The sequence below is a fragment of the Ovis canadensis genome, chromosome 2 (assembly GCF_042477335.2).
Source record: "Ovis canadensis isolate MfBH-ARS-UI-01 breed Bighorn chromosome 2, ARS-UI_OviCan_v2, whole genome shotgun sequence".
In the NCBI taxonomy this organism is placed as follows: domain Eukaryota; kingdom Metazoa; phylum Chordata; class Mammalia; order Artiodactyla; family Bovidae; genus Ovis; species Ovis canadensis.
This window is the reverse complement of record NC_091246.1, coordinates 143367875-143389361: the sequence shown is the minus strand read 5'-3', so window position 1 is coordinate 143389361 and position 21487 is coordinate 143367875. Positions and strand designations below refer to the sequence as shown.

At 36.4% G+C, this 21487-nt stretch overlaps 1 protein-coding gene across 4 annotated transcripts in view; it reads left to right on the top strand.

The window, feature by feature from the left end:
* DYNC1I2 (dynein cytoplasmic 1 intermediate chain 2) overlaps positions 1-20731 on the top strand; it is a 54751-nt gene extending 34020 nt beyond the window's left edge. For 2 of the 4 annotated variants that reach the window (XM_069577222.1, XM_069577221.1), the window contains exons 8-16: positions 100-199; positions 692-817; positions 1702-1848; positions 2201-2314; positions 2618-2751; positions 3649-3793; positions 16453-16593; positions 18438-18563; positions 20105-20731. In XM_069577222.1, coding sequence (XP_069433323.1) covers positions 100-199; positions 692-817; positions 1702-1848; positions 2201-2314; positions 2618-2751; positions 3649-3793; positions 16453-16593; positions 18438-18563; positions 20105-20218 — 1147 coding nt within the window. In that variant the 3' untranslated portion in view covers positions 20219-20731. The remainder of the gene's footprint in view (positions 1-99; positions 200-691; positions 818-1701; positions 1849-2200; positions 2315-2617; positions 2752-3648; positions 3794-16452; positions 16594-18437; positions 18564-20104) is intronic. The other 2 variants (XM_069577225.1, XM_069577223.1) reach the window with 1 other exon arrangement.
* Positions 20732-21487: the final 756 nt, after the last annotated feature.

Sequence of the window (21487 nt, the reverse complement as noted above, 5' to 3'; positions counted from 1 at the left end):
ATAGTTGCTAAAATTATGGTGTCAGCAATGTTTAATTACTTTAAGAGTGGGAAGTTATAACACAGTTGTTGGTTTTTGGTTTTTGTTTTTTTTCTGTAGAGAGATTCAAGCAGGTGCTAAACTGTCATTAAATCGACAGTTTTTTGACGAACGTTGGTCAAAGCATCGGGTTGTTAGTTGTTTGGATTGGTCATCTCAGGTAAATTACAATAACAAAATTGGTTTATATTTACCCATTTTTGAATTACAATAAGCAGGTAGTTGTATTTTAATTATGGAAACTTTGTATAATTAAATCAGTGTATATTATAACAATGGATGATGGCTCTAATGTTATGGTTGCCTTATGTACTTAGGAAGAAAGGATTGGAACACTATTTAAAACTCAAGGTTTTATTTATGCCACAGATTAGTTTTACTTACTTTAATTGCTTACCTATTTTAATTCTGTCCTTTGGATAGAATTGCAACACATTTTAATAAAATGTTTTAACATTAAAACCTTTAAAATAACTTTACTAATTCAAAGTTTTACTAATGTTGCAGAGAGCATAACTCTAGAGATGTATTTCTTGATGAAGTGTTAGGAATTTGCATTTTCAGAATAATTTAATAAAAACAGTTGAGTAACTAGGAATGTAAAACAGTTATTATGTATAGCATTTTTTCCCCACTTGATTCTTGCGAGCAGTATCCAGAATTACTGGTGGCTTCCTATAACAACAACGAAGATGCTCCTCATGAGCCTGATGGTGTGGCCCTTGTATGGAATATGAAATACAAAAAAACGACTCCAGAGTATGTGTTTCACTGCCAGGTAAGATAGTCTTTTAGCAGTCTTCTCCCAGTTTAAGAATTCACTAATGAATTTAGACAGTGCCTTTTTTCTTTTCTTGTCAACAGAATGATTTCATTGGATTGGCATTTACTAAACCACCCCATATTTGCAAACAGATGTTAACAAAAAACTGAAGACTTCTCTATTCAACATGATCTGTGTTTTCTAGCTTTTTTGATGTCTCTTATGTTTAATCACACCTAAAGTCCTTTGCTGTTGTGATTTTCTGTTATTGTGATTGATTGTATAAAAGGAATCTTTTATAAAATGTCTTTTCTGCAGGGAGTTTCTCAGGAACTTACTTGCTGAATGTACAATTAGATGGTTGGCCCACTGAATTACTTATACATGGCCTGAGGAGTTGGAACTAGATAGTTTTAAGTAGAAACATATGTTTGAAGTAGGAAACAGATGCAGATTTTTTAAAGTGGATTTAGTGGGAGGTTAGAATTTGCAAGCCTTTCTGGTTGCATAAGTTATAATCTTTTAATAATAATTCTGCAAAACACTTAACTGAATCAAAACTAGCATACTCTGTTATCAGATTTCTGTCAAAGGCTAAAGTAGAGCCAGTTATCTTTTGATTTAATGCTGTAATAAAATAGTTTTTGCTTTGTTGGATAAATTGCTTAAATATTTCTGTAAACAGTCATTACATTCGACTTTTAAGCAAAACTATTCTAGAGCTGTATCTTTATGTTCTTAAACAAAATGACATTTTTAAGTGTATTTATTTACTGGTGGTTTTAATCTCTGATAGCTTATAATAAAAGGGAGAATGTTTTTGGTTATAGATTTATTCTTATAACTTGTCACTTTTCTTTCATTTGACCCTTAAATATAAAAATCTTACTTATTTGCAGTCAGCCGTTATGTCTGCTACGTTTGCAAAATTTCATCCAAATCTGGTTGTGGGTGGTACATATTCAGGCCAAATTGTGCTGTGGGATAACCGTAGCAATAAAAGAACTCCAGTGCAAAGAACTCCACTGTCAGCTGCCGCACACACAGTAAGTAAAGAGGTTATTTCCATTAGATTTCCTTCATCATTAAATACTTAGTCGCGTCTGTCAAAATAGTCTCAAAATATGTTTCCTTTGATGTATGAATTCCTCATCATTTAGCAACTAAGAATGAGGGCTTTTATTTTTTGAAATCTATTTTATTAGAAACTTATCTCTCTTCTAAAATAATCTATTGTTAATCCACAGAATAGGATCAAACTTCACATTAAAAATGCCCTTATGATGTGAGACTATTTGGATATGAAACAGAATATCTGTGATGATACAGTAAAAATTATTTCATCTTTTTTGTGAAAATAATTCCAGATAATAATTTCTTTAATATTTCTTTCTTTAGCATCCTGTATATTGTGTAAATGTTGTTGGAACACAGAATGCTCACAATCTGATTAGTATCTCTACTGATGGAAAAATTTGTTCGTGGAGTCTGGACATGCTTTCCCATCCACAGGTAGGTTAAACTAGGAAAACTCTGAAGTTTTGAGGCAAGTATTGGTATTTTTTTAAGTCTATATAAACCCATGTATTTTTCATAAATGTTTTATAATAGTATTATAGTAACAGTTTATAAATCTAAGCATGTATTAAATATGATCTGTGATATATATACTTCATTTTCAAACCTGCTTCTTTTAATCAATTAAATTTATGTAAGCAGTATAGTAAAAGAAGGTTTACAAACTAAGACTAGAAAATGTTCTTAAAAATTTAAAAATTGTAAGTTTACAAAATAATCTCAATTTTTTCTGTGTAGGATAGCATGGAATTGGTTCATAAACAGTCAAAGGCAGTTGCTGTGACATCTATGTCCTTCCCTGTTGGAGATGTCAACAACTTCGTTGTTGGAAGTGAGGAAGGTTCTGTGTACACAGCATGTCGCCATGGCAGGTAAATCTAAACTGGAATTTGCAATTATTTAAAATTCTCCCTTGAATAATCTCATTAAAACAATTTGCCTCTTAATTCAAGTAGGAATCTCTCCTAGAGCTACTTAAAGTTATTTAAGTTCAGGTATGTAAAAGTAAATACTTTTTAAAAATAAAAGGTCATTTTAGATTATAATGTGTTCTAGCAATAGATTTTGAGGGGTGTGGTATGTTGTGATTTTCGTATATGTGGACGTGCTCACAAAAGTTCGTGGTAGGAAGTAACATTCCGCAGTTACAAATACAAAAACTCATATACCACATACTGGCCTTTAAAGTTGTAAATAAGATTTTCAGCTGTTTTTCTATTTCAATTTATTTGGACATTGAGCCTTCTTGGCTCAAAGTTCACTTCTCCTGATAATTGTACAGTAATGTCACGTACACATTTTAAATTGACTAGTATTTCTCCTGCTGTTCAATCTGTTTTGAAATTGTCTAGCTGTACCTTATCAATTGCTTCCTGTAAAAAAAAAAATTGAGTGTTCAGATTTCATTGCAAATACAGATCACCTTCACTTGAAAGCTTTTGTTTTAAAAGTAACCTAGGTTCTCTCTCTTACATGTAGCATCTCTTTGTCTCTGTTCCACCACCTCAGAACCTTGGACATTGGACTTTTGAGTTCTGTCATCAATAGCATCATGATTATGGTTCCAAAATGTACTTACTACTGCTTTAGTGGTGGTGTCAAATATGGGTAGAGTAACACTCAAACATAATTATTTTGATGTGTTATGAGCACAGAGTTAAGTTGGTTGAAATTGTGTCAAAGTATAATAATAGATAAACCTATGATAACATATATTTGTAAGTGGTCTACTTACAAGAGATTTCCCTGTTTTCACTCTTATGAAATAGCAAAGCTGGAATCAGTGAGATGTTCGAGGGACATCAAGGACCAATTACTGGCATTCATTGCCATTCAGCTGTTGGAGCAGTGGACTTCTCACATCTTTTTGTCACTTCATCATTTGACTGGACAGTAAAACTTTGGACAACGAAGGTATCTAAAAACAGATGTCTGGTCAGGTGCTCAGGTTTCTGACACAAGGTGGTGCTCTAATACCACATGGAAAAGATGAAAAGCCTCCTAATAGCTTGGAATGATTTACTGATAAATCAAACCTAGAAAGTTACACAGAACATGAGTGAAAACTAGATGTTGAAGTTTTTAAAAAATATGCTCACAGGTATGATAACTCCACTCATAACCAAGACCAGTTGTCCCACTTCTGGCATTTCAAGCATAGAAATTGTTATTCTGAACTGAGCTGGGGGAAAAGCCTCTGAAGATCTCGCATGACTCTCATATAGCTCCCCTATAGCCTGGCACAAAAACTGTGCATTTGCTCTTTGAAGAGCTTTTAGAAGATGTTCAGAACTGCAGTGACACAGAGCTGATGGAAACTGGAGGAAAGATAGATAAAAACTGTTGTACAATAAGACTATGTCATAAACTCGAGTCATTAGGAAAGTATTGTGTAAATACTTATAAACTATTATAGTATAATTAAATATTTTATATTAAATAGGTAAATTTATTATAGATAAATACTTATATATAATAATTATACTTATGGATGCATATATATTTTTGTTGACCACAATACATAATACAAGTTGTTTGTGTTTAAATAAGCCTTGAAAACCTTTTATGTTAAGCAGTGCTTCCTGATCCTCCAGCAATTCCAGAAATATGTGACTTTGCCCTGAATTATTGAAAGTCTCAAGGCAAATCCAAAGTGCCTTTACTTTGCTGTCTAGCTTTTCTGCAGTATTACATTGTTGGTGACGAAGTTCCATCCTTAGAATATCATATTCTATTTAAGTTAAATTTTAAGCTGTGTTTTTTCATGTTTTCATCTGCCTTATCTTAACTTTGATTCTTCAATTTCTTTGAGAAAACCTGGTGCTTTTAAGAGATTTTCTTCACTATTATAGTGGAATCATTCATTTATCAAATGTTGACCTTGGAAATCAGGGATAAACTCACTACTCACTCTTGTCCTTTCCTGATGCGTTCTTTCAGTGTAGTAGGAAGTGAAGTAGCAAATTGTCTCTTAAAATTCAAAGTTTTCATGTTTGGGATTGGCTTTTCTGGTAAGGAATCTGCCTGCAATGTAGGAGACCTTGGTCTGATTCCTGGGTGGGAAAGTTCCCCTGGAGAAAGGGATAGGCTCCCCACCTCCAGTTTTCTTGAACTTCCCTGGTGGCTCAGATGGTAAAGAATCTGCCTACAGTGCGGGAGACCTGGGTTCTATCCCTAGTTTGGGAAGATCCCCTAGAGGAGGGCATGGCAGCCCACTCCAATATTCTTGCCTGAAGAATCCCTCTGGACAGAGGAGCCTGACAGGCTACAGTCCATGGGGTTGCAAGGAGTTGGACATGACTGAGCGACTAAGCACGTTTGGGATTAATTCAGTTCAGTTCAGTTCAGTTGCTCAGTCGTGTCTGACTCTTCGCGACCCCATGAATCGCAGCACGCCAGGCCTCCTCGTCCAGCACCAACTCCCGGAGCTCACTCAGACTCAGGTCCATCGAGTCAGTGATGCCATCCAGCCATCTCATCCTCTGTTGTCCCCTTCTCCTCCTGCCCCCAATCCTTCCCAGCATCAGAGTCTTTTCCAATGAGTTAACTTCGCATGAGGTGGCCAAAGTATTGGAGTTTTAGCTTCAGCATCTGTCCTTCCAATGAACACCCAGTACTGATCTCCTTTAGAATGGACTAGTTGGATCTCCTTGCCATCCAAAGGATTCTCAAGAGTCTTCTCCAACACCACAGTTCAAAAGCATCAGTTCTTTGGTGCTCAGCCTTCTTCACAGTCCAACTCTCACATCCATACATGACCACAGGAAAAACCATAGCCTTGACTAGACGGACCTTAGTTGGCACAGTAATGTCTCTGGGATTAATTAGCAGGCATTAAAAACAGCATTTAAGTCTAATGAAGGAAAATGTATTAAAAACTGTTTAACACAGTGTCTGTCTAGCATGATAGAGACTTCACAGTGTTCATTCAGTTCCTCCTTTTCTCCTCCATGGAGATCAGGCAGAGTGTTAATGCATTTAGTTTATCATCTGTTTTCTTTCCTGGATTGCTCTTGAATTTTTGCTTTTGAATGAGATTTATACAGTGGAGAAAGGTAGAGGTAGAAGATTCTCATGTCTTTAAGCAAAGAAATGTATAATCCAGCTAGCAAAAACAAAGCAAGATGCAGAATTGGAGAGATGAAGCCAATTGTTTCTCTCTGCGCTGTAGGTGGCCACCTAAGTGCCTAGATTTCTGGATATCTGGATACCTTACATCTTAGATTGTTGGCCAGTACCCTTTTTCAGTATTTGAAAAGAATCTTTTATCTATTTGTAGATTTGTTATTTTTAGTATCTCAGGGCTTCAGTTTGCCATCCTTTTTATCTTTAAATTTGAGGCTTCCATTCTTAAATATACCACCAAATAGGACTAGAAAGTGAAGAATTCATCTTGCCTAAATAAGAACAGTACTTCCATCTGTGGTAGTGGACTGACTGGTGCTTGCTTTTGTGTACTACACAGCTGATTGATCGGTGGTTGATATTTTTTGTTTTTGTATTTTCCTGTATTTCAGCATAAAACTGCCTACTGAATAAGAATGACAGCCAGCCATATCTCTTTCTTTGCTAATGGAGCTAGACATTGCTTCCTTCTTAAGCTTCATATAGAAGGCTCATTTATTCATTCAACTGTAATACAAGGCTCTCCCTTCCCCCCACCACCCAATTCTTCGGCCACTCTAATGTTAGTGACCGAAGAATAGGACAACACAGAACAGGGTGATTTTATAGAAGATAAACCATCTACCCTCAAAACTGTATCAGAAGAATTACCTTTTTATTCTGACTTTGCATCACACAAATAGTTCTAGTCTATGAAGGAAGAAAGAGCAACAATCTGCTAAGTATTTTTTTATTTGGCCATATTATGACTCCCAAAGTCATTATTGCTTTGATCTTGGATTTACACTTCATGGTTAATTGTGTTACTGGTCTTCATTTCTTCTCTAAAAACTTGGTAGAGCCTCTCTGCTCTCCAATACAATGATAATGAATAATAGGCAAAATTTTAAGATAATCTCTTCTTAAAAACATTGTTCCAGCTTAAAAAGCTTTAAGCTTTTTAAACCAGTATCTTCAAATTCATAAATTTAACAGACTTTAAATTGTTTTTCTTTTTGCCTCTACTTTTTAAGTGTTTTCTGACTCTAGGAATTGGGTCCCCATAAACTGGAAGAATGAATCATTAGATATTGCTGTATCTTTGTATCCTTTAAGATCTGACTCTGCCCCAGCAACGAAACAAGATTCTTTCTTTTTCTCCCTTTCTGTTAGTCCTCTGTCTATCGCTTGAAATCTCAGTTTGGTATTGCCTCAAATTTAGTTTCAAGTAATCTATCTTCTGTCATCTTCTAGTTTTTGCAGAGTCATGGATTTTAATGCAGTGACAGGGTTCTGGATCATCAAATTGTTTTCTTTTTTGAACTCAGTTATTTTTAATACAGAAGATAAAGATAGATAATTTTCCACATTTTGGTGAAGTTTAATTTAAACCAACCAAGATATTGCTTCTAAAATAGTTAAAGGACACTGTTTACTTTTTAAAATACCAAATTTGAAAATTCACAACAGAAGTACTTTGGCAGTCCTGAAAAATGGTAGGAGGAATAGAATAGTTGTCTTGAAGATAACTTGAGGATTCCATGAGCACTTGATTAGGGGTAGACCTGATAAATGAGCTTAATATTCCAACGACATTTAACTGTACTTACTACAGATTACTCTTAAAACATAAGAATTATTTATTTGGAGGACACAATGTATTAATATATGCACAATATATTCTAATTTCAGAACTGATGCCTTTCAGGAGCATATTTACCAAAAAGTGACAAAGTTAGAATCATTAATGTATTTCTCAGAATAGGTAGTTCTTGAACTTTTATAGTCCATATACACCGTAAAATTGTTTCACAGTTTCTGATGTCTTAAATTCCCTCCTTATTTGAAAAGCTTCAACCTATTTAACTCTTGGAAAATATCTGCGTTAAAACAGGGTTAAAGAGATTTTACTAATGCTTCTAATAGCAACTATGCACCTGTTAGACAAATTAAAATGAAGAAATGCTCTGAAGTTGGGATGTTTCTTGGAAAATGCTGACTGACCATCAGGACCCAGTCCTCCAGGGCAACATTTATTGTAATAACTTGCTGTTGGCCAGTGTCCAGCCTGTCCTTTGCATATTCAGAAACTCAGTTTTATTAGTCTACTAGAGTTGATTCGGAGAAGGCAATGGCACCCCACTCTTGCCTGGAAAATCCCATGGATGGAGGAGCCTGGTAGGCTGCAGTCCATGGGGTCACTAAGAGTCAGACACGACTGAGCGACTTCACTTTCACTTTTCATTTTCATGCAGTGGAGAAGGAAATGGCAACCCACTCCAGTGTTCTTGCCTGGAGAATCCCAGGGATGGAGAAGCCTGGTGGGCTGCCATCTATTGGGGTCGCACAGAGTTGGACATGACTGAAGCGACTTAGCAGCAGCAGCAGCAGCAGAGTTGATTAGCTAGAGAATGCTAATTAGCACTCACAGGTCTCTAAGACACTGATATGTGGGAGAAGGTCAATTTATTAATTTACAATGAGAAACAACTGCCAGAAGGCCCAGAAACTCTTACTTGCCTGACTGGTTCATTGTTTCCTGTATTGGACAACCCACATGGGAAGCCAGATTATAATCAGAAGGTTGCTTGGTGAGCAAGGAATTGGAGCAAAAAACGTTTTTTAATTTGAATGCTTAATGGCATCAAGCAAAGATAGCCTGATTCATTCATCTTCACATAGAGAGAACCCTGCCATAGGTGGTAACCCTCAGAATCCATTGACAGAGACAGTCTCCAGGACAGTGCTTGAATTAGATGTTTCTTCAGTTTTCTTATAAGAGTGCTTCTTTATATTTCCATTTCTTTTAATGGATACATACATTCCTTCTCAAAAAGTTAGTATCTTCTTTCAGGTTATATAGAAAGGTATTTCTGCCCTTGGAATTGTTCTTTTTCATGAGAATCTGTTTATTTCCATCTTGATTCAAGTGAGGATGTACTTATTTCCCACTTCTCTGGAAAGTACCTCACTGTTATGTTCATGGATTTACTATAGAGACTCTTTGGTTATTAATCTAGAACTCCCCAGATGCCCCCAGAAAAATATAGAATTACTGTATTCATTTCCTGGGGCTGCCATATCAGATTGTCACAAACTGGGGAACTTAAAACAACAGAAATTTATTCTCTCACAGGAGGCTAGACATCTGAAATCAAGGTGTTGGCAAGGTTGGTTACTTTTGGAGGCTCTGAGGAAGAATCTATCCCTCTTTCCCTGTCTCTTTTCTAGTTTTCAGGGTTGCTAACAATCTTGTCGGAGAAGGCAATGGCACCCCACTCCAGTACTCTTGCCTGGAAAATCCCATGGACGGGGTTGCACAGAGTTGGACACGACTGAGCGACTTCACTTTCACTTTTCACTTACATGCATTGGAGAAGGAAATGGCAACCCACTCCAGTGTTCTTGCCTGGAGAATCCCAGGGACGGGGAAGCCTGGTAGGCTGCCGTCTATGGGGCCGCACAGAGTCGGACGCGACTGAGGTGACTTAACAGCAGCAGCAGCAGCAACAATCTTGTGCTTTTTGGCTTCCAGCTGCATCACTCCAGTTTCTGCCTCTGTCGTCACATCGCACTCTCCTTACATGTCTGTCCAGATTTTTCTCTTATTTTAAGACAATAGTCATGCTAGATTCAGGGCCTACTCTAAGCAGTATAACCCCAGTTTAATTAAGTCTGCAAAAGACCCTTTTTCCAATAATGTCACATTTACAAGTTCCAAACAGACTTGAATTTGACAGGGAGTTGGGGGGCTGGGGTGGGCAGGACACCATTTAACCCAATACATAACTGTAAAGAACTAAAATATATATATATATGGTTTGTCTCTTGACCATTCAGTGTTTATTTTCACCATGTACTACAATGAGCTGCCTTTGATTATTCAAATGCTGTTTTTCAAGAAACAATACTTTTGATTGATTCTTTTTGGCAAATGTATTTGCAAACCTTTTGTTTGTAAAAATTTTAGAGCGGCAGTGACCTTTAGACATCATCTAGTTCAGTAGCTCTCAGTTTTGGTCATGTTAGAATCACCTTGGCAATTTTAAAAACTTTTAGTGCTCACCTGGCACCTGAGACTGATTAAATCATAATATCTAAGGAGACTTGGCAACAGCATAATTTTGAAAATCCCTCTAGGATTAGGGGGATTACAATGTATAGTCAAAGTTCAGAACCACTGATACAGAACTGTTGCTCTGCGAATAAGGAAGTAGGGGCCAGCAATGATGAGATGACTTCTCCAAAGCCTTAAAGCCCTGAAATAAGTCTGGGTCCTGTGTCCCTCTTCAGCTCTTTCCTGCTGCCTCTCTTCCATTGAGGCAGAAGTTCTCATCGAATTAAGAAAAGATATTACTATTAAAAAGTATTTCAAATGATCCATTGGGGATTTTAAATTTGAAGTGTCATATATAAGATTAATATATTAATGAACAATTTTGGTATTGTGTGTGTTTTTTCTTTCTCTTTGAGGCAGAAAATTGTTAATCCTTGGATGACTGTGTTTTCTAAATTAAACTTGAAAAAATTACTAAAGGTTTCTAATTACATTTTATAAATTTAGAAACATGTTGCCATTTATTGTATTTTTATTTTTAATATCTTTTACCCAATTTTAATGCATCCTGCTCTTTTCCTCTGGCTGCATCATAGTCTACTGAATTAGATGAAGAATTTTATTAATAATTTCCTGAGACAGTCCACAATCTTCTTTTTCAATCTGTATATAATTTTTATGGGTTTTAATCAAATTAGTATATTAAATTTTTCATCTTCTATAAAAAATGGAATCATGATATGTACTTATTTGTGTTTGGCTCTTTTGTTCATTATGTTTGTGGGAGTCATTGCATTTTGTTGAATGTAGTTGTAGATAGTTAGATGTTCATTGTTTCAGATATACAGTATTCCCTTATGTAAATATACTATAATTTATCCATTCTGCTGCTGATGGTATATGGGTTAATTGTAGTTTGGGGTTGGGTTATGGATAACGTTGCTATGAGCATAGTTGTAGGTGTCTTGTGGTGAACATAAGCACTTGTTTCTGTTGGGCATATACTTAGGAGGGAGATACTTGGCCACATAGTTGAACATGTATGTGCACATGACTGTGAACAGCTGTTTCAAGTCTTTGATGAGAGACCATAAAATTGCCTAAAAACGGGATTTTCTTGAAGTATACAATCACCTCAGGATTTATAGACCTTGTTGTTCAGTTGCTAAGTTGTGTCCAGCTCTTTACAACCCCATGGACTGCAGCGTGCCAGGCTTCCCTGTCCTTTACTGTCTCCCGGAGTTTGTGCAAACTCATGGCCATTAAGTTGGTGATGCCATCCAATCTTCTCATCCTCTGTCGCCCCCTTCTCCTGCCTTCAGTCTTTCCCAGCATCAGGGTCTTTTCCAATGCGTTCATATCAGGTGCCCCAAGTATTGGAGCTTCAGCTTCATCAGTCTTTCCAGTGAATATTCAGGATTGCTATCCTTTAGGATGAACTAGTTTGATCTCCTTGCTGTCCAAGGGACTCTAAAGAGTCTTCTCCAGCATCACAATTCAGAAGCATCAAATTGTTTGGTACTCAGCCTTCTGTATGTTCCAACTCTCACATCTGTACATGACTATTGGAAAAACCATAGCTTTGAGTATATATGGACCTTTGTTGGCAAAGTGATGTCTCTGCTTTGCAAAACACTGTCTAGGTTTGTCGTAGCTCTTCTTCCAAGGAGCAAGCGTCTTTTAGTTTCATTGCTGCAGTCACTGCAGTGATTTTGGAGCCCAGGAAAATCATTCATTGTTTTCCACGTTTTCCCCACTCTTACTTTTTGAATGTTGAGTTTTAAGCCAGCTTTTTCACTCTCCTTTTTCACCCTCATTAAGAGGCTCTTTAATTCCTCTTCACTTTCTGCCATCATCTGCATGTCTGATTCCAGCTTGTGATTCATCCAGCCCGGCATTTCACATGATGTATTCTGCATATAAGTTAAATAAGCCTCGACATATTCCTTTCCCAATTTTGAACCAGTCCATTGTTCCATGTCCAGTTCTAACTGGTGCTTGACCTGCATACAGGTTTCTCAGCAGGCAGTAAGGTGGTCTGGTATTTCCATCTCGTAAGAATTTTCACAGTTTGTTGTCATCCACATAGTCAACAGCTTTAGTGTAGAAAATGAAGCAAAAGTAGATGCTTTTTCTAGAATTCCCTTGCTTTTTCTATGATCCATCGGATGTTAGCAATTTGATCTCTGGTTCTTCTGCCTTTCCTACATCCAGCTTATACATCTGGAAGTTCTCAGTGCAAGTACAATTGAAGCCTAGCTTGAAAGATTTTGAGCATTACCTTGCTAGCATGTGAAATGAGCACAATTGTATGGTAGTTTGAGCATTATTTGGCATTTTCTTGCTTTGGGATTGGAATGAAAACTGACCTTTTCCAGTCCTGTGGCCACTGCTGAGTTTTCCAAATCTGCTGGCATATTGAGTGCAGCATTTTAACAGCATCATCTTTTAGGATTTTAAATCAGCTGGAATTCCATCACCTCCACTAGCTTTGTTCATAGTAATGCTTCTTAAGACCCACTTGATTTCACACTCCAGATGTCTGGCTCCAGGTGAATGACCACACCATTGTGGTTATCCGGGTCATTAAGACATTATAGTGTAGTTCTGTATATTCTTGCCACTCTTCTTAATCTCTTCTGCTTCTATTAGGTCCTTGCCACTTCTCTCCTTTATTGTGCCCATCTTTTCTTGTAATGTTCCCTTGGTATCTCCAGTTTTGTTGAAGAGATCTCTAGTCTTTGCCATTCTATTGTTCTGCTCAATTTCTTTGCATTGTTCACTTAAGAAAGCTTTTTTTAATCTTTCCTTGCTCTTTCTAAGCAGGGTGTTTGTTAATCAGTGATGTGCATCAGAACCTTTAGTGCAGCAACACCAGAGGGACTCATGATGCACATTGAAGGTGGGACCCTGCATCTGGGTTTCTTAAAAGCGCTGCAAATGATTGTGATACTCATTGTTGCCGAGGGGAGTTATAGGAAAATACTGATCTTAAAAAGGAAGAAAACTCTTACTTTCTGTTTTTAGCTTAATTTTAAGTTCAGTTAAAATTTTTATTTTCTTAATTACAAACATATTTTTTTTTTTGGCTTTTAAGATAATCCTGCAGTTGACATTTACTTTGACTCCTGGAAAATTTTAGATTTATAATTTTAAGCTTTTTATTATAGAAAATTCCAAATAGATACAAAAGCAGAAAGAGGAGTATAATTAAACTGTTGTGCTCATTACCTAGCTCCTAAAATGTTCAACACATGACCAACCTTGTTTGATCTATTCCTATATACATTCCCTCCGTACCACTGGATTATTTTAAACAATGACTTATAGTATGCAGTATTATATATACAAAACAAAAAAACCTGTAATACTACCATATCATTGTTGTACCCTCCCCCAAAATGAATAGTGATTCCTTAATTTCATCAAATAGGCGATCGGTGCTCAATTAAAACTTTTCTTTTTCTTTTTACCTTTTATTTGTTTGAAGCCGAATCCAGATGAGGTTCATTTATTTGTGATTGACCCATCCTTTGAGCCCTTCTCTTAAAAACAGGGTTTCCTTCTCTGCCTTGTTGCCTTGCTGCTGCTGCTGTTGAAGAAACCAGATTGGTTGTCCTGTTAGTTTCTCACAGTCTGGATTTTGCATTCTGTGGTACTGTTCATACTGCTGTGTATAGTTGCAGATGGTTTATAATTCTGTAAGGAGAAGCTTGGTGTCCCCCCGTCCTTATGTTGACGTCTCTTCGTTCTTTTTGGTGATCGGGAGCTTCTTCCGCAATAGATTCCTCAGGAGGTGCTCATGGGTGCATTATTCCTGTATTCTCAAGAGTCTGTTTACGAAGGTCAGTTTGTGCTGTCTGCTAAGTCACTTCTGTCATGTCCAGTTCTCGTGACCCCAGGCACTGTAGCCCGCCAGGCTCCTCTGTCCATGGGATTCTTCAGGCGAAAATACTGTAGTGTGTTGCCATTGCCTCCTCCAGGGGGTCTTCCTGACCCAGGGATCAAACCCATGTCTCCTGCTTCTCCTGCACTGCAGGTGGTTCTTTACCACTGAGCCACCGGGGAAACCAGTTTGGCTGTATATAAAATCTACAGTTTACATTGTTTGATTACCCTAAATATGTTATTCTTGTTTTCTGGCAAAAGCATTGTCAAAAAGTCTGATGACAATCCTATTTTTTTTTTCATTACCTCACTCATAACTTGGTCTTTAAAAACTGAATGATAAAAATTTTTTTCTTTTTTTTTTTTTTAAGGATTGATTGTGTAGATACACAAGATACTCTAATGAATTTCAGGCTGTCTTTTATTTTAGGAGAGTTCTCTAAAATTATTATTTTTGTATTCTATAGTATTGCTTTGATTTTCTTTTTGAGGGCCTGCCGTTACAGGTATATCTTTGTTAATCTCATTTGTCCATCAGTTTCAAAAACATTCAGTTTATCTTTTCTTTTTTAAAAAAATAACGGTGTTATTAAGATATAATTCAGATACCATAAGATTCATCATTTTACAGTGTATAATTCAGTGGTTTGGGGATTTTATTTAAGCCGTCCTAGTGGTATGAAATGATATTCCATTGTGGTTTTGATTTGCATTCCCATAGTGGATAATGATATTGGACATCTTTTCAAGTGCTTATTTGTATTTGTAGATCTTCTCTGGAGAAATGCCTGTTAAAACTTTGCCCAAGTTTTAATTGGGTTGTTTGCCTTTTTATTAAAGTTTTGTTAAGAGTTGTAGATACAAGTTACTTATAGATATATTATTTCCAAATATTTTTGCCCATTGTATTGGCTCTCTTTTCACTTTCTTGAGGGCATTATTTGAAGCACAAGGGTTTTAAATTTTGATTTACCCCAATATATATACTTTTTTGTTGTCATTTGTGCTTTTATCTCATCTAAGAAATCATCGACAAGTCCAAAGTCACAATGACTTACTCCTGTGCTTTCTCCTAAGTTTTACTGTTTTTGCCTCTTGTATTTAGACATACTATTTTACCTCTTATATTCAGATCTAAGATATTTTTGAGTTAATTTCTGGGTTTGATGTGGGGAAGGAGGGGTCCAACTTCATTCTTCTGCATGTGTATATACAGTTGTCCCAGCATCACTTGTTGAAAAGACTGTTCTTTTCACATTTAATTGTCATGACATCCTTACACTCGTTAAAGATCTGTCACAGTAACTTTGTGTGAGGTTTGACTGAGATCCTTTTTTTTGTTCCTTATTATCTAGTAGTGAAATGAGTTTTTCTCTGTGTTTAAGGAGGAGGGAACGGGCATAGATAACTTTTCTAGTTTCATGTTGTTGTTTAGTCGCTCAGTTGTGTCCTACTCTTTGCGATCCCATGGGCTATAACCCGCCAAACTCTTCTGTCCGTGGGATTTTCCAGGCAAGAATACTGGAGTGGGTTGCCATTTCCTTCTCCAGGGGATCTTCCTGAATCAGGGATGGAACCTGTGCCTCCTGCTTTGGCAGGTGGATTCTTTACCACTGAGCTACCTGGGAAGTCCTTTCTAGTTTTGTAGTCTAGGTTAAAGCCCTCCTGGGTTTTTTGCAAAGTGGATATATATCTCTCTGTGTCTTGTACTTTCTGAAATGTATCTATTCCGTTCCTCTCCACCACCTTTATCTGAACCTTCTCTTTCCCTTGTCCCTATTGTGCTGTATTCCACAACTTGGATTCCATTCCCTTCAGTTTCTTTTTGGTGAGACTTGGTCTTGGAAAGGGAGCTTTGATTTGTTAATTTGCGAGTTTTTCGGGGCTCAGACTGCATCATTAGACCTTCTATCATAATGGAGTCTGCCTTCCGTGTGTAAATGGAATTGTGTTGACTCCCTCCCAGTCTCTACTGCTGTTCTCAGACTGACCCCCATGCTGTCCAGTGATCACCCGCTGTGTACTATGAGGCTTTTCTGTTCTATTCTCCAGCTGTGAGAAGCCCTCGGGCCTTCCTGTCTTCTCACACAGATGTGCCATGCAGATCTCATAGTTGGCCAAGATTTCCACCTGTTAACATTTGAAGTTTTGTCTCCTGATTTTGTTGTAGATGTTGTTTATGAATCTTTGGTTTTTGCTATCCTCAGTGCTTTGTCTGGGTTTATGGGGAGATTTAGAGGAGATTCAAAAAGTATACTGCCATTGCTCTCATCTTTCCAGAATCTTCTCATTAAAATGTTTTTAAAGCACATCCTATTCCTTTTTAAAAACAGTATGGTGTCTACAAGTTAAACAGAAAATGCAATCCAGTTGTTGATTCATACTTCATAACTCCAGGTAATTCTATAGTGAAACAGATTATAGGAACTTTTTCTAGGCTGAGTTAAGTATCATAAAATATTATCATACTTATTGAATGTATGTCATATTTTGACTGTGCTAAAAATCAACTTTTCCCTTTCAGAATAACAAGCCTTTGTACTCATTTGAAGATAATTCAGACTATGTTTATGATGTTATGTGGTCACCCACTCACCCAGCCCTGTTTGCCTGTGTGGATGGCATGGGTAGGCTGGATTTGTGGAATCTCAATAATGACACAGAGGTGAGCAAGAAAATAACAAAAATTGCACTGAAAAATAGAAAATTGGAGATTTATTGAATAATTTGTGAAATTCCTTTTATCCCAAGGAATGTGAAAGGACTCTGTGATTGTAGCTTCATCACAAAGAAAGCAAATAAGCTTTGTACCCTAAATAATAAACAGCCTGCTGTGCAGAACTGAACAGAGAAATATTGTTGCCAGGAGCACTGGGGCATTCCTTTTACTTCTGAAAGCATTGTCACATCTCTTCATGTCCTGGCAAAGTCTCATTCATAAGGCAACTGGGATATTTTTCATTCATAGGCTAGAAAGCAGATAGTTTCAGGCTGTTGACATATGTTAACCTAAATTCTGAATTTCTGAATCATCTCTTAGCCTTGGTAGAATTATATATTATCAATAAATATTAGTTGTAGGCTGACTTGAGTGACACAAAACGTATTTTCATGACTTGCTCTGTGAAAGATTAAAAACAGTGTTACTCTTACTATAAAATTAATATAGAAATAATCTAATTTCCTAATTATTATACTAAAATGACTTATTTGGAATGAAATTTAACTGCAGCTATTATTTATTTTTAACTATGTTTGTTTTTACTAATGTAGGCAGAGGCTTAGAGTGTTCTTAGAGTTCTGTATTGCAATGTGGTGGTTAAGAAGTAACATTAGCAGTTCTATCAATAAAAGTTGTTGAGGAGAAAGTCTCTTGGTGCCTTCTCCCACAGCCACTGTTTCTCACATCTCTTCTTTTTTCTAGTGGCTAAATATATGTTATCATAATCCTCTAAGTAAATTAGTTGATTATACAGGACAAGGAATTTATATATTGGAAATACAAGTATTTTAACATCATGCTAACTTCTGCTGTAGTAGTTTGAAGAGCAACATTCAGATACTGCTAGTGAAAGATATTGAGTCCTGGATACATGACTGGACTTAATTATACATTTCTAGTTACCTAGAGTGGTACCAATTTTCTTAATTTGGATTTTCATGTTAGGCATTTGTGGTTACAATTAAATTTGGATCTGTTCTATAATTTAACTCATAATAAAGCTAAGTTATAATTTTTCTCTTAAACTATTTTGGCATTCTAGAAGGTTAAATTAGTCATTTGGGGATGACTTGTGTCAAATAGAAGGATTATTTTTAATCAGGTTTCAAAAATTTAAAACTATTGTGATTCTGTTCTGAGTCAGACATTGAAGGTTTGCTCTGTGAGTGGCAGATAATTTCTTTTCCCTCTGCACAGCAGAGGGCACAGCCATATCCAAGGGGTGGTGCCACGGTGTTGGTGCTGTCCTCTGGCCTTGCTCCAGATGGTTCATGGGACAAGGGCTTTGGACTGACCCATACGCATCTTTGGTATGAACTGTAGAATCTGTGGATCAAATCACAGGTTTTAGCTAACAGAGACACAAGCTACAAAAGTAACTCCTGTCCTCTAAAATTGAACCATAATCTGTTTATGTGGGCTTCTGAGATGTTTCTTTAAATGAGGTTTTGGCCATCTGTTTTCAAACGGCTTGACTTCTTAAAAAAGTCAAAACAACAAAGAATCCTTTATTAAAGAGAAGATTTCTCAAAATGATGTGTCCAGTCATGTGAAGATTTCTTACGAAAGGACTTAAGTTATTTTCCCAAACCATTTTCAAGGATTGACTGTAATGTCATTCAGAGTGTATCACTGAACAGGAAGAAAGTTGGGGAAATTCTTTATCTATTTTCATCTTTGTTTTCAAAAACCTAGCCAGATTGGAAGAAAAAGGAATTACTATTTTACATGTTTATAGAAATCCTGATGAAACTTTTAACACTGAACTGTATTTTAAATGACTTTAGGTGCCAACTGCAAGCATTTCTGTGGAAGGTAATCCTGCTCTTAATCGTGTAAGATGGACCCATTCTGGAAGAGAGATTGCCGTGGGTGATTCTGAAGGACAGATTGTTATATATGATGTGGGAGAGGTATGGGGCTCACTGCCTATAATTTTGACACATCTATTTAGCTTTCATGGAACTATAGTGACAGTATCTTTGTGGTTAAATCTAGTCTTTGAGGTTCATGAATTGAATAACCCATGTGTTTGTAAAGATAAAACTTACTTTTCATTACAGAAGCAACTCTTGAGATTAGTTTCCTTTCTAAACTGAATGTCCTATGTCCCTATGCAACAAATGTTGAGGGTAGTATCATATGTTGAAAGTACTTTCCAGCATGCATTGCTGGAAATTAGAAATTCTTCTAGCAGAAGAAATTTAGTCATAGTTGGACTTGGGGGCTTTACAGAATTGACATCGAGATAAGATTTTGTTTTTTTGTATTCGTAGATTTGTTTGGACCAGGTAGCTCAAATAAAAAGTAGTATCTTTTAAGAGCTATCTAATGACTACGTGAAATGTCATTCTTGACTCCATGAGCCTTGTTGCAAAGCCGTTATGAGTGAACCCAACATGATGAGTTGCAGCCCTCTCATCTTTACTGTTTGGGTTGACTGTGCACAATGCTCAGGGGTGGTTTCCTCATGTTTTAGCCGTGGCTAGTGCCTTAGTCACTCTTTTCTTTTGCTGTGCCTTATGATTCTCCATCCTCTCTGGAAATCCCACAGCCTCTAGCAACTGCACCTGGAGAGAGGTAAATTGGATCATTTAGAGCAGCCAGTTGAATTGTCTGCATAGATGGAATTACTCTGTATCTGCACCATCCAACATGGTAGCCATTAGCTACTGAACGCTTAAAATGTGGCTAGAACAATTGAATAACTGAATTTTCAATTTTATTTCAAGTAATTTAAATAGTCACATTTGTCTGGGAGCTACAATACTGGGTATCACTATCCCATCTAGTCTAAATTCGTACAGTAGATTTAGAAGCAGGCGCATCCATTTGCCACACTGAATGCTCTGTGCCCTAATATGGCGTACTAGATTCCTCTAATATTATAATGACAGCTGTCAAAAATTTTTGGTTATTGAACTGCTTCAGTGAGGGAAATATATCACAAGCGTCCTTTCCCCTTTTACTCTTGGTGTGTCACTGAATTGGTAAATAGCAGCATACCTTTTGACAAAAGGTTTAAGATACATCAAGAAAGATTATCTTATACTCCAAACAAAAATACTTAAGAAACCAGTCTTTTATGAACCATGTTTCAAAAGTTACTTCATACTCATGTGCAAGAAGTAAAAATTCTTCAGGAATTCCTGCTCACCAGAAAATCCATGAGATAGTGCATAGGAGTTATGTTTACAGAGCATCATTGTCATTCTCTCTTGCACAGATGCTGATAATAGCAAAATCATTTCTGAGGCTGTCACAACACACTTCTCAAACACTATCTTTTGTTTTGAAATGTTATAAATTATTGGTATAGTAGCTGTAATTATGGAAGGGACATTCAAGTCAATTATTACTTTTTAATGGAAAAATTATTTGAAAACACTGAAAAATAGTGGGTAAGATGATCTTTTATTTCATTGTACATAAAGCATTGTATTTCTTCTAACAGCAGATTGCTGTCCCCAGAAATGATGAATGGGCACGGTTTGGCCGAACACTTGCAGAAATTAATGCAAACCGAGCGGATGCAGAGGAGGAAGCAGCTACCCGAATACCTGCTTAGCTCCTGAAGAGAGAATATGTAGCCTTAGTGGATTTGGGGAAGACTCAAAGTAGATCCTAGAACTATTTGCATGCATCTGTCTAAATGATAATTAAAAGGAAATCTCGTGGATTAAACTATGGATTTAATGCAGCAAGCAAGTCTTACAAAATCCTTTTTTATATAACATGCATCTTGTTTTGAATTTGTGTCATTTTTAATACAGCTGATTGACTTTACAGAATGCAACCTTTTCTGAATTCTTATACACAGGTGTATATTTGGTATTCTTTTGATGTCTTTTCAGGTTATAACACTATATGCAGTTATTTCTAAAGCACAGATTATGGTCTACATATTTTTAAGTAACCACCATTCACTGTTATACTGATAATGTGCTCACTAACCATAATATGTAGGAATACTGTTTATTCGTAGCTATAGCATGAAAACTATCCAGTTCCATTCTGATATTCTCTTTTTCTTTACATTTCTTGTGATAAGTGTCTATAAATAAAAACAAATATGCTTTAACTTTTCAAATTTTCATTTTGATTTACTCCTTGCAATTAAAATTTTATTAAATTCTGTCTCTCTTATAAGGTTTCCTATCTTCATCTTGCTTTAAGCTCCTGCTGTAAGCAACTACTTCAAGTCCTGTAAAGCTTTGTGCCTTAAATTACCATACAGTATACTGTAGATCTCCCAGTCCATTATGAGCTGATGTCTAGGTAATCTATCTAAGTGAAAAAACTTCTTCTAGGTTAAGTTTTGTTTTACTCCCTTTTTCTTCCCATCTAAGATATACATGGTGTAAAGAATAAACAGAAAGCTGCCTTTTGTTTCTGCTAATTGAGATGATATGTGAGCCCTCTGAGACTGAAACCTCCTTTGAGAGAAATTGATTTTGTGGTTGTGGTTGTAGTAGCCATGAAGCAAAGTGCTCAAATTAAGTTTTTGTCATTGAATCAACTCCACATCTTGAGGTCTGTTACAACTTGGTCTATAAGCCTGAAAGTTAAGTGGCAAATATCCAAGAATTTGTGTTGAAATCAACCCATTTCAGGACTAGAGAAAAGGATTATGCTCAGATGTTGAATTTATTCACTTTAAGTTGTCTAGTTCCTTGACCTTTTGTCCTTCTAAAGTTTAACTGTCATTTATTCAGCAACATGAACTAAGAAGGAAGAATAGATAGATTTTGAACATTTTTGTTTGGATTGATTTTCTTAATCTAACAAAGATCTGTTGGGAAATAAATTTCCAAGTAATTTATTCTTAACCATGAGT